The sequence below is a fragment of the Pelecanus crispus genome, chromosome 2 (assembly GCF_030463565.1).
Source record: "Pelecanus crispus isolate bPelCri1 chromosome 2, bPelCri1.pri, whole genome shotgun sequence".
In the NCBI taxonomy this organism is placed as follows: domain Eukaryota; kingdom Metazoa; phylum Chordata; class Aves; order Pelecaniformes; family Pelecanidae; genus Pelecanus; species Pelecanus crispus.
Window position 1 is genome coordinate 163,137,239 of NC_134644.1, and position 13,573 is coordinate 163,150,811.

General features: G+C 45.4%; 1 protein-coding gene across 12 annotated transcripts in view; it reads right to left on the reverse strand.

Moving 5' to 3' along the window:
- The window catches only part of MTSS1 (MTSS I-BAR domain containing 1), a 127,085-nt gene extending 121,515 nt beyond the window's left edge, over positions 1-5,570 (reverse strand). For all 12 annotated transcript variants that reach the window (XM_075704560.1, XM_075704551.1, XM_075704556.1 and 9 more), the window contains exon 1: positions 5,499-5,570. In XM_075704560.1, coding sequence (XP_075560675.1) covers positions 5,499-5,570 — 72 coding nt within the window. The remainder of the gene's footprint in view (positions 1-5,498) is intronic.
- Between the last annotated feature and the right edge of the window lie 8,003 nt (positions 5,571-13,573).

Consider the following 13,573-nt stretch of genomic DNA (forward strand, 5'->3'; position numbering starts at 1 on the left):
CATTAAAAATCCTTGCCCTGGGTATGCCACAGAATAAGCCAGCCTTGTACACATTTACATAGCAAATGCTCAGCAGTTGTGTGAATTATTAACATTTACACAAGGGTATTTGGATCAAAAATGAATGTGTCCCTAAAAAATAAATGATTTGTGAGTATGTTCCCAGCTATGCCCTGTTGCATGAACCCCAGTATTTAAGCAGGCATGCAGTGGCTGTCTTCCGGCACCATCATCCAGCTTTCGCTGTACGTCAATCCCTCCCCCTCCAAGATGTTTACAGAAAGATACTGCAACTGCTTAGAAAAGGCAAAGAATTTCAGTGTACACAAACCAACCATTTCAGCAAGCAGGCTTTGGGAAGCAGCAGGGGTAAGAAATCAGTGCAGCCCAGCTAAGCCCAAAATGCCTTGGTGGTAAAACCTTTAAGGAAAAAAAAATTGGGAAGAAAAGCTGCATAGAGCAGAAATGAACTCATTTCACGCTTTTTGGGGAAGAACTGTCGATTTGCTAGATTTGGAATAAATCAGTTGCCCTAAAGACTGTCGTGCAAGGGACATGCCAGTGCAAGACAGCATGCGTGGGAAAGGGAAGACAGAGATGCCCTTTCCTCTCCAAGCCTGTACCAGTCTGTTACACATGAAACATTTGGTTTTCCTTACAATAGTTATCAACCTTAACAGCCACATTGAAACTAGACCTTAAAATCATTGAACTGAACATGCCTAATCTCCACAGAGATCCTAAGCTTCAAATAAAGCACAGCTGCAGAAGAGCTGTCATATTATGACATGTCAGGATAAAACAAATTTGCCCGGTGTCTCTGATACATGTGGGCTGTCCCTTGGATTAACACAAATGCAGAGGACCTACAGCTGTACTTGCCATAGTAACTGTCTCAGCATTTCTATTTGTTCCAACAAATATTTTTTTCCACTCAGTTTATATTACTTGTGTGAATAGCACAAGGCCATCCCTCACAAGCAAATCATGCCTACTTAACAAATGGCTCTTAATCCTCGATGTGATCACCCCCCAGCTCCATCTTCCGTAAAAAGCAAGGTTAAAATGCTGCTTCTCACTGGTCACTTCCTAACTGGAGAGAAGAGGCTGCAAAACCGTAAGTGTTTCTCATGCCCGTATGTTCAGGTCCTTCTCTTCTGCTTTGACCAAGAGCTTTGCATGGCTGAAAGCAAAGGTGCATCACCCTCTCGTCCCAGAATCCCAGCAGCAGCAATGGAGTGAAGGGAAGGGTTCACCTCCTTTATAGTATTAAAGTAGAGGTTACTGCCAAAAGCAAAAGGTTGATTTTATTGAGCTTTCAGCTAAATGACTACAAATAAGGCACATACACTTAGAATAAAGGAATTTCGAAAATTTTCTAAGAATTTCACTCCTCCTTTGGGAATCTTGTTTTTGTTCACCAACAGGACGACATCTGCAGTCCCCCTCATACCTGCACGCCCCTCACATGCAGGGAGATGAGTGAGACCAATTGGTAATCCACACCAGACCCATAAAAATTTAATAAATCCTCCCACGTGGTATAAACGAAGTCACAGCCAAGCTGTGTTCGTCCAACTGCTCATTATTCATCTTCCCCCCATGTCCACCCCAAGGGTGTCAGGTGCTGTGCACATACAGCAAGCCCCTGCCCTGCCAAAACACATGCTGGCAAAAGAGGCGAGACAAATAAAGAACATGCATAAAGGAAAGAATCAGTATCAAGCAAGTGATGAAGTACAAACACTGCCAATTTCAATGTTTTCAGAGGCGTTTTCTTGTTTTCCTTTTTCCTTCAAGATAGCACAGAACAATGCGATTAAGCGGAACGTAAAAATCAAGACTCGGAAAGAAAAGCAGTTCTGCATGAGAAGACAAGATCTTTTGAAACCCATCCGCAACAGGCCCTCCCAAAAATTATCTGCACTGATTTGCTTTGCACTACAAGAAATATGGAAATTAACAGCACATTACAGCATCTCATTTCTCAATTGCCAGAAACGAGTTACAAACCATTCAGATCAAATACTCCCTTCCCACAGGGAGCTACAGAAAGTATGCTGCGTTCAAAGAGAAACCGCACGGTATTTGAATGCGGAACACAAAACTACTCCTCCAAGGGGACATACATGTTTTATTTTTGCTTTTATAAACTGTGATTGCTTTGAAAAACATCTTGCATAAGAGTATAACAAATTGTAAGTGCCACGTACTCAGTGATGTATCGTAGGAAACACCAGAGCTGTGACAATGGACCAAAACTTAAGGATGGGATGGGCAGACTTTTTCCCCCCTTTACGATTCTTTAATCTGGTCTTGAAATCTCAAAGCATCAAAGCCCAATTCTAGAGCACAACAGCCAAGCACAATTCCCACTGTGGGCCTTCCACAAACAACCCTGTCACCCTGTACACCACATAGCACTCAACAAACATGACCCATGTTTTGCATGGAAGACATGGGCTTCCCTCGTCAGGAGACTGAAGTTCCAGATGTACATTAAAGTGCTGTATAAATGGGATGTTTATTATCCATTCTTACATTTAACTCAATAACATTGTTTCTCTAATTCACTTAGCTTTACGCTAAATTATTTCGGAGCTTGTTTTGCTGCGTATTAAACACAAAATTATTTTTGGTAGAGGATGGAGAGAAATTTGTGGTTTCTGGAGAAAATATTAAAGGCAGTTCAAGAGATAATCTTGCTATCAAAAAATGTGATGTGTTAGTCACGCTGGCATATATTGCCCTCATTAACTTTCAAAGTTAACACAGCACAAATGGAAACAATCACATTACTCAGGATTATAATTTCAGTTTCTGTAACCTTGTCGAGATCAAGGAGAGCTCAAAATTAACAACAGGTACACCTGAGCTAGTTCTGTGTTAGTATGAACAAAGAGAAAAATCAGTCCACGCGTACTGTATCTTCATCACTTCTGCTGCAGCACCCATCTGCATCCACTGGCAAGACTTCAGAGTAATTTTAATACGCCGTCGACTAAACTTAGTTGTAAAGACGGTAGGGTTAAGGCAGAGCAATACATATGATAAAAAGAACCTGCAAATTATTTAGTTTAAAAAAATGCAGATGCTGCAGCAAATCCCCCAGCACTGCAGGGCATGTGGGGCCTTGATCACAGCCTGTGATGAGAAATAGGCACAGATAGTGCACTTGGGTATGTGTGGGCAGACCCCTACGCAACGTCTCCGAGATTCTGCCAGAAGCCTGCCCACACAGACCCGACTACGTGAAACGGCACTTAAAATGCAAATTTTCACTTTACTACTAAAGGTATGATGAGTTGAAAGGTTCTGGTTAGCTGTCAAAAGCCAGCTACTTTTTCTTCGAAATTGTCATGGTCCTTTGTGCACAATTCACATAGAATCCTAGCGCATCTCATCAGCAGTACGGCATTAGCCGCATCAAACTGAACTACAGGTAAAAATTATTTGTTCTACTCATGCTAAATAACGAGCAATTTTTTTTAAATTGTAACAACCACCACGCTGCTAAAGATCTGCTGTGATTCCTTCCAAACCTACCCCCCCCAAGTAATTGCCTGTTCACAAAACAGGTTCCACTACTACGGTGGATTACGAAAAAAAATATTCACACCTGTGCCCATCTCCATAAGCTCACGTCAACATGTTTCTGATGAGCAGCATTCCCATGCAAGTAACAATGTGCAAAGGAAAAAAAAAAAAAAAAAAAAATCCACACAGCAAAGGCCCATTCGTTTAAGAGCAAGAAAAATCAAATGCATCACTTATGGAAAAAAGCAGAGAATAAACATACTCGGCGTCCCTCTGTGCCGAAACCCAAAACCGCGCTTCATCTGGAACAGAACATCTCCTGCGTGTTCCCCGCACAGCCCACTAAAATGATTCCAGGATTTGTGATCGTTTCCTGCTTTTTAGGGAGGGTTGTTTTATTTTAAAGTGCAGTCGTTATTAAAAATACAAGGGGGCTGAGAGCCCAAGGAACACCACCGCCAGGACTGCAGCATTGTCTTGACAGATACACACACACACGCTCCCCCTCCTCTCCGCAATCTGCCTGCTCTCGACAATGCTTTTAATTAAATGTCTCCTAAGATCTGTTGAGAGGAAAGTGCGTATGAACCCCCGCCACAAAATAACTTCTAGTGCAAACAGCTTCTCCCCCCCTACCCCCCCCAAAAAAATACCCTGGAAGCCATTCACCTCTGCCAGGCTCCCTCCTAGAGCAGACCCGTCCTCCTCCACCACTACTCGGCGGCTCCTTCTCCCGCAGCCCTCCCTGCTCATCAGCCCTGCGCCCATTAAAACACCCCAAGAAATCCCGTGCCCCCGGCCGGGAGAAGCGCAGCGGGCACGGCCGCTGCTCGCTGCCTTTGAATTACAGCGCTCCCCCCACCATTATCTGAGCCGTCCCTCAGCACCCCCCGACAAGTGCCCCCCTCGCAGCCGGCCCTGGGAGGGAGACAAGCCGCCCTTGTCCAGGGGAACACTGCAGTATTCTGCAGCACGGCCGGGGGCAGGGCGCCTGGAGCCCTGAGCTTTGGGGGAGGCACAACCCAGCAACGCTTCCACGCTGTTTATTTCCACGAACGAGCGAAGGGCGGCGGGGGGCACCCGCTCATCCAGAGCAAACCCTGCAGAAGCGCCCTTGACTGCCAAGGAGAGATGGGAGATTGGGAGCGCCTCTCTCACAGGGACCCTTTGGCAGAAGGGCTCGGCGCAGCCGGAGGGTTCTGGTGGCTGGTAGAGAGGAGAGACCCGGCAACTTGAGACCTTTGCATTCACCCACAGCAAGCAGCAAATGCAACCTCCGCGAGCATGCACAGCACGAAAATAATACCACAGAACCGACTGAGCAGCAATTTTAATCCAGGCACGCACCAACTTTTGAGCATCTCCAGGCTGAGGGGTTTTTTTTTTTTTCCCCATCGCGCCCACCAGCATGGCACAGAAATCCCTACATTGCCCTTTCCAGCCCCACCCCACGGCTGACATGCACCGTGCCCATCTCCTCCACACGACGCTCCCGCCTCGCTGCATTTATTCTGCTAGCAATCTGACAGCCCAAAACAACAACAGGAAAAAAAAAAAAAAGAGGTGGAGAAGGAAAAAAGAAGACCAAAAAAAAAAAAAAAAGGGGGGGGGGGACAGGTTTGGAAAACGCTGACCCTAGTGCAAGATAACAGCTTGCACGTTTGAGCAGGAGAGACAGAGAAAAGAGGGAAGGAGGGAGGGAGAGGTGGCGTCCTGCAAGCAACTCGCAAGCCCCAAACCGCGGGGGTGAAGCCCTCACAAGGAGCCCCTCGCCAGCTGCTCCCACCGGCGGGGCCACGCAGCCAGCAGCCGGGGCAGGGTCCCCCCTGCCCGGGGGGGAGGTCAGGCCACCACCGCCGCCGCCCGCTGCACCCGCATCTCCTCCCGCAAAGTTTTGCCGGGCCAGGCGGGGAGAGGTTTCCTCTCACCTGGGTCCCTCCCAAAGCCCTTCGGTCTCTTACCTTCATGTCGCTTATGATGGTCTGGAAGAGCCCTCCGAGCGCACTACATTCCTTCTCTATCACAGCCTCCATTTTCCTCGCTCGAGCACACTGAAGGAGGCACAAACCGCTGCAGTTTCACTACGGAGCTAAAGAAAAATTAAGATACCCCGGATTCCCACCTCAAGCAAAAACGCAAAAAGGGGGGGGAGGGGGGGGGCAAACAAGCCGATGCAGGCAACAAGAAAAAAAAAAAAAAAAAGAACACACCTGAACCCCTGTCTGCCTACACCTCTAAAAATTTTTAAATGGGGGGGAAAAAAAATAAAATCCAGAGCTATTGGCGCCTCTCTCCTACACACACCTCCCCGCCCCGCTGAGGAGCGCCCGGGGACTCAGAGCCGAGCGGGCACTACCCTCCCACGCGCGGGCGGCCACAAAATCCATCTCTGCGCACCCCGGCCCCAGCCCCGGCCCCGGCGGTGGCGGCGGCCCCGACCGGCGCCCCGCGCCCCCCGGCGCGCTCAGGGCAGCGGGAGCCCGCAGCCCGCCAGCTCCGCGGCGCTGGGCAGGCGCGCACGCACACCCCCTAAAAAAATAAGGGTAAAAAAAAAATATATGTCTCTCTATATGAAAAGAGGTGAGGTCGCGCGTTAGCCCGCTCCTCGGGGCGCAGCCTCCAGGGTCTCCGCCAGCCCCGGCTGCCGCCGCCCGCCCGCTCCGCTCCGCTCCGCTCCGGAGAGGCCCGGCCCGCCCCGCCCCGCCCACGGCCCCGCCCGCGCGGGACGCCCCGCCCCTCCGCGTCACCGGCGCGGCTGCTGATTGGCCCCGCGAGGCCTGGGCGCGAGCGTGAGCCCGCCCGGCAGCGCAGCCGGGCCCCGCCCCCCGGGGCGCGCGCCGCCCCTCAGGGTCAGCCCTGGGCGGGGCGCTCCCGCCTGGCGGCGCCGGTTCAGAAACTGCCAAAATTCGGCTGTTGAGGGGAAGAGCCGCTGTCCCGGCCCGCCGGCTCGGAACGCCTCCGCTGGCAGGCCCGGGCGAAGCTGCCGGCAGCTGAAGATGCAACCCCGGCGTAGTACAGCCGGGAGCAGCCCTGACCGTCGGTGCTGTGGGGCTGTTCATCCTGTCCCGCAAACGCAAGATGATATTTAAGGGTGTTAGGGTAAGTTGCCTAAAACATGGGGGTTTTTTAAAGTAATTCAGTTTCCACATGACGCCAAATTTGGCAAAACCTTGCGATCAAAATGATGTATTTATACACACGCAGAGGCTGTGGCTCACGCCCTGCAAACCCTGACGCGTGTGCTTATCCCGGGGCCGTTAGCGACGCACGCTAAACGTAGCAAGGCCCCCCCAAGACTCTTCATTGCGCTGAAATTAAGCACGCGCTCAACTGTTTCGGGGAGCTCGGGCCTAAAGATCCTGTTGTTGCTAACCCCAGGGGAAGCGCACTCCTGGGGAAACCGGCTGTATCGCCACACAGTTCAATAAGAGCTGGATGTAAAACCGGGAAAATGTAAGTACGGAAGCATAAGCCTTAGACCTTAAAGTGAGGAGGCTGGGTTTTCTTCTGTCTTCATATATACATGCACACACAGGTACATGCACAACCATGACTGAGATGGAAGTTTACAAATTTGAGTTATTACTAGTAAAAAGTTACAAAATCTATTTATCTTACTCTGCCTGAGAAGAGCCAGTGTGGTGCGCATCATACTTTGCTTCATTTCCACCAGTATCTAGGTGCATGCACGTGAAGGGTTACCTTCTCTGTGTTAATTTAGCACTGAAGGAAAAGGCTGGGCAGGTGCCCTGCCTCCAGCGCGGCCGCACAGGCACAGGCTGCTGCCGCAATTTCCTCTCTGCTTTTCCACACTTCACTGCGGGGAGGAAACACCCGCCCAGGTCTGACCAAGTGATTAATTTTGTGGCTCTGTATGACCCTCGCTCCCAAAGACGAGCCCAGCAAAGGTCCCCAGCAGCTTGTGATAACGATGCCTGTTCATCACGCGCAGAGCTTCAAGTGCCGTCACATAACCAGCGTGACAGCGTTCCCCTGGGACAGAGTCACATCCAGCAATTCGGCAGGGAAAGTTGGTGGCCTACTTTGCTTTCTTCAGCTTCTCCATTTCTGGGATGATCCTTGTTGTAGCACAAGCCGTATTTTGGCTAACCTCCTTTCTGGGAATGAGAATTTCCAATGTAAAAGGTTGCAGAGTGCACAATGCACATGGGACAGGAAAAATCTCCTTCTATAAAGAAATAGCTGTTGTTTAAGGACTGCATTAATGATTTAGTTAATAAATCAGGGCTGTCTGCTCTGTACTAAGCAATAAGTCTTCGTACAGTAACGAAACAGCATGCAGGTACACAATAAAAAAATGAAGTAAGCATTTCAAGCCTCAATAAATTATCACAAGTAAATTAGGCATACAATGTAAGAGAATGGTTTTTACCTTGCAAATTTGAAAGGAGAAACCATGCATATCGCTGGTTATGATGAGTAACTTGCTAAACCACCATAACTCCAGTGTACTCGGTCACAACCTAGAGAGACCTTATCAAAACTGTTCAGGTAGAATATTTTTCTGTCAGAAGGTGCTAGGTCATGAAAAACGAAGACATGATGATTTCAACAAACTTTATATACATAGGACAAAAAATCAAAATGCAAACAGAAGAGTATTTGTTCTTTCCAGTATTCTTTATTTCAAAATCTGTTTTGTTAAATTTTCATTGTATATATCACTTAGAATAATGATCTTGTTAATTTTATATTTTAAAATTTTTGTTTGTTTGTAGCATAACACAACTAAAAATAAAGCAAGGGCATGTAACCTAAAGGCATCAAAATGGGGTCTTGATAACTGAATTTTTTTTTTTCTTTTGCATGGTAGGAAATTTCAGACTTTTAATTTTATTCTGCCTTTTAGTGACTTTTAATGGTAGAATTTCCTGTGGGATGACAATTCATCTTCAACCAGCTGTAGAGTGAGAGTTAGCATTTTTCTTTAAAGACCTGAGTCCAAATGGTTGTTTAAAGTGCGAGTAAAAAGTAGCTTGGTGATGTTGTGGTAACATCGGGTTACCATCTGTCACATTATTTCTGGGATCTGCTTGATTGATTCCTAGCAAATCATTTCCTGCAAGCATTATTTGCACAACTTTATTATGGGCAAAGGCTATTTCTGTGTTCATGAGCCATCATTACTTGGGGAACATTTCACTACCAAGTGATGACATTCTGTAAAATACCCTGGTGCATGGGCAAATGCCAGCACCACTTCTTGACAGTGGGATGGCTGAGTGCATCTTACTTGGCAACCCCCAACAGATGTCAACCTTAAAATTTGTCAATGGCCCAATAGTAGCCCGTGTTCCGATATCCTTCAACACCTTGGGTGCTCTGCTGACAAGAAGCCTGTTCCACTGAAACCGCAAGAGGGCTGATGGTTAAGAAAGAATTTCTCCAGAGATAAGTGGGCAGGTTGAGCAATGACTTGGTCACTTTGCCTGGCCTGGAGTGTCCCTGCTGCTTCTCCCATGCTGAACACCAAGGCACAAAGTACAGCCGGAGTGAACCAGAGCAGAAATCCATGAGGGTCAGGAGTCCACAGCCTGCTCCCCGGTCTGCCAGCAGATTTACCTTATGCCCAGAACATATCCATTCACATTCCTGTCCCTTGCTTTCTCCAGTAAAATGGAAATCCCAATTTTTAAAATCATTTTGAGTGTTTTTGCACCAAGCACAAGTGCAAAATGTCATTGCAATCAGGACAAATATATACTCTGTCAATGTGCCGTAAACCATTTAACTACGGTGCTTATTTAGGTCCTGATCTTAGAAAGATTGAAGCCCACTTACGAATGTGAGTAGCCCCGCGGAAGACTGGATTACACATGCACTTAAGTGTTATCAGATTGAAGTCATAGAACAACAATCGCAAAAGGTACTTAATCACCTTTAAATTACAGTGTTCCTAATTTAGTTAATGTTATTCCCCAAGGAAAAATTGCCTCATCTAGCATACAATCAAGAAAGAATCAAGGGCTGTTCCTTCAAGTGGTTGACAGTTCAAAAAGAGATACGATTTTAAAAAAATAGGTTGCTAAAGGCTGAACTACTTAATTGAATTATCTCTTTAAGAAATTGATGCAAATTAATATTATAATACACCATTATATTGCCACAGAAGCTTTCATCCTCAAACCTTCATAAAATACATTAATAAACTTGAAAAACAAATGTATACTTTTTTTTTTTTAATGGAACCAGCATTCTGTCCCTGTTTGAGGCTTTCCAATAATGATTTATATTTTGAAGGATGACAGTGTTTTCCTCTTTATAGATTGAGAAAAAAGAGCCCAAGAGCTTCCAAGAGATGGAGTCCCTGACATGATTTCTTTCAGTCCTCAAAGTGCTCACCAAGTACAATTCTGTTCTGTCCATAAAAGCACATGAGCTCACTTTACAGTGCCCAATTGGATGGAAAGGTAAGACAGCAGGCAAAACAACCAGAAAGATGACAAAAGGAATTGATGAAAAATGGAGCAAACCCAACAGAAACCATGTGAGCCAGCTGTCCCAACAGCATTACAAATATCAAATAGTGACCCCTCCTTACCACTAGCGAAAAATCTGGATTACACCTAAAGAGGTTTAATTATTCAGTGGTCAGATGTGGAGTTGGGGACTTGGTGAGGGAGAATTCACTTTTTTTTGGGAGCAGGTGTTTACAGTCTCTGATTTCAGAACATGAGAAATAACAATGTTGTGGTTCTCCAGCTTTATTCGGGTTATTTTTATGTCCCAAATTGTTTTTAAATTACCAAGTAGCATTGCTGTAGTGGGGGTACCTCTGCAATCGTTTCTGCTTGCTGCTTGCTGGCAAAATAACAGCTGCTATTGCTTTACCAGGATTGATTTCCATAGAACAGCTCCATCTGAAGCCTACCTACAGGCAACAACTCTGCAGCAAAATACCAATGTGGTCTCATTTTCAGCTGTAAGCTTTTCGCAGAAGAAAAAAAAATACATTTTCAGCAAAGTCCGACACGGGATGTCATTCATTCAGAGCACACAGAGGACGAGATGCTTATTTTTAAGGGACTAGATTCATTTTCCACTTACCCCCCCACCAAGAAGTCAGGAAAAAAAGTCCTTCCCCCAGCTATCTCTGTGCACAAGGCACAAAAGCTGAGAATCAGGGTTTGCATGTTATATCAAAGGCTTTACAGATAGGTCACGTTTTTCAGTAGTGGGAATGTGAAATGTTCTTGCTCACATCTGCCATCTCAGGCTGGTAGATTCAGAAAAGGTGCTCCGGTCTATCACCTCCTTCCAAGCAATGCTCCTGTCATCACTCTTAAAACTCTTGTGTGATGAACCTCAGAAAATGGCCAGCGGGGTTCCTGTGGCTGAGGTTACGTGGGCACTTTCGTCCTGTGCAAGCCCACAGTAGCACCGACAGCGTATTTCCACGCTTGCTGCTCAGCCATGGCCTCCTTCCTATGCCGTCCCATGTCACCAGCACCGGAGCTCAGGCAACTGTACGATGGGTCACGCAGGGACCTGATTTATTTGGAAACTAAGCCTACAAAGAAAGACTATTTTAGCCCAGAGGAGACCCTGCCTTTTGTGTTTCCTGAAGAAGGGGCAGCCTGTATAACCATTCCCATGCCAAGATACCTTCTTGTTTCTCATCTACAGCCAACACAGGTTTAAATATCCAGAGCTGTTGATCAGAACTGTCTTTCAAACTGGCCTCATTATGTTATATCAGGTTCTGGCATGGACACATTGATTCCACAAAAACTGGCCTTGCTTTCTCATTTTAAAGCTGTTTAGCTGATGCATCTTAAAGTCATGCCCTAAATTAATTTGGGTAAAATTTCCTGAGTGCACCTGTGTAGACAAGCAGTAAGTTAAAAAAAAAATCAGGTTATACTTGCAGTTACATACATGCTTAAACGCTCTGAAGAAGTAAAGTCTATAATAGGTGTCACTTTTGCAAATAGCTCGTGTTCTCTTTAAAGCAACATCAGCTTTGACTTCAGTATAATTACACATATATACCAAAGTTGCTGGGCTCTATCCCCAGCACATACATTAGTCCAAGCCTTGTCAGCCATTTCTCCCTTTAAGTGTGATATAAAATTAATCTGAGTTCTTCTGTACTTCCCATCAGGCAACAATTTTTAGCAGGTCACTATTCCTGAAATATCTGCGATCCGTATTTATTGGTACACACAGAACTCCGTGTGTTTAACCACCTCAGGACACGGTCATGTGAAACATAATGCAACACTTTCTCCTATAAAAGAAAACATTATTTTTTGCCAGTCCATAAATCCAGCTTTTAAAATAAGCATTACATTCACAAAGAAATGGTTTAGAAAAAAAATAAAATGTATTTCAATAGGCAGACTTCCAACTCTATGTAAGTGTGGAATAGTCAGACTTTTATTTTTCCTATCTTTTTAGTTATGTTTAGTTTTTGAAATTCTGATGAAAACAACTTGAACGCTAATCCTCTTTTCCAGACCTAGACACCTGGGATGTCAGTAAGGAGAAATTGTTAGGTAGAGGTTTCTTCTATGAGTCCAAGTTAAAAGTTCTGCTGCAAAGGCCATGGCAGACAGTATTTTGGGGAGATCAGATCATGCTGAGAGCCTGCTAGTGTACAGTTTCTTCAAAAAAAGAAACAAAAGAATTAGAAACAAGAGGAGCCCTTCCAATGAAGCAAAGAAGGTGGACAAAAAGAAAAATCTAGTCTACTGATCCAAATAATACAGGCAGACTAGCACGTACTGGAATGTGGGACTAAAACCAAAGAGAGCTGACATGAGGACATACTGCAGGGAGGGACAAGCACAGCGATGAATGGTGCCATTGTGTGACTATTTTAATTAATTTTTGTAATGAAGCCAAAGCTCTAATTTACCACATCCCAAAAGTAAATAGAAAAGGTTATGACCTTAATTTCAGAGGTGGGGAAGGAAAACCTAATTGCTAAGTAGTCAGCTGTCACTCGTTATTGCAACTGGATAGATACACTTGGTGTGTTACTATGAATAGTCCAGATTCAACAGTCAAAATAGTGGGTAATGACAGTTTTGTTCTCTCTCCCCTTCATCTTCTTTCCAAGTCTTTGATTAGTAACATTTTGTACCAGTTTTATCACGTGGATTGTGATACTCCCAACTCCACCAGACTCTGAGTAAACCTGTCTGGGCCACATAATAGCCTTTTTTTTTTTTGTCTTCTCAGTACACAGATGTGTGCAGCTTTAGCAGGATGCAAAACATACAGAGATTACAGCAAGTCCTTCCTGCCTTCTTACTTTCTTCTAGCCTCAAGTGAGTATATCCCTATACAGGAGCTAGTGATGGAAAGACAGTTTTTCAATGTAACATGTCTACAAACAGAAGAAGTGCAAAAGCTACATCTGTTTCTAACCATGGCCACTAAATAAACACAATTAAATGTGTATTATATGCTGTTCAAAATATGCCTTTGTTTGCATCACTCCGATTTTGCACAACCACCCCTGCACTTAACTTATGGGGCCATTTCTGTGGGCCAAGTAAAGATGCACAGACAGATCGGAGGTTGGTGTGAGGTCCTTACGTCTTATCAAATGCTGTACCTCTATATGTGCCCACATAAAAAGAGTAAAATACTGTGTGCTTGCTAAATGAAGTGTTTTCTACTCCAGATCTTTTTGTTCTTTGCCCTATAATGCCAGTTTGAAGAGGAAGTTATCCAGCATCAGAACATGGAGGATTTAAGCAGAAATGCTCATAATAAAAAATGCTGTTCTAGCAAGTTCTGCTACAGCAGAAACAAAGGAGTGATCTGCGTTAGGCTGACTAGTTCAGACAAAGCATACCGGTATTAGACAGGGTGAATATTATTAGATTAACACCTATAATGTGGTAGCTATCACCCTGCCGTGGTTTAGCCCCTGTTGGCAACCAAGCACCACACAGCCGCTCGCTCACCCTCCCCCCCCGGTTGGGATGGGGGAGAGAATTGGAAGGGCAAAAGTAAGAAAACTCATGGGTTACGATAAGAATAGTTTAATAATGGAAATATA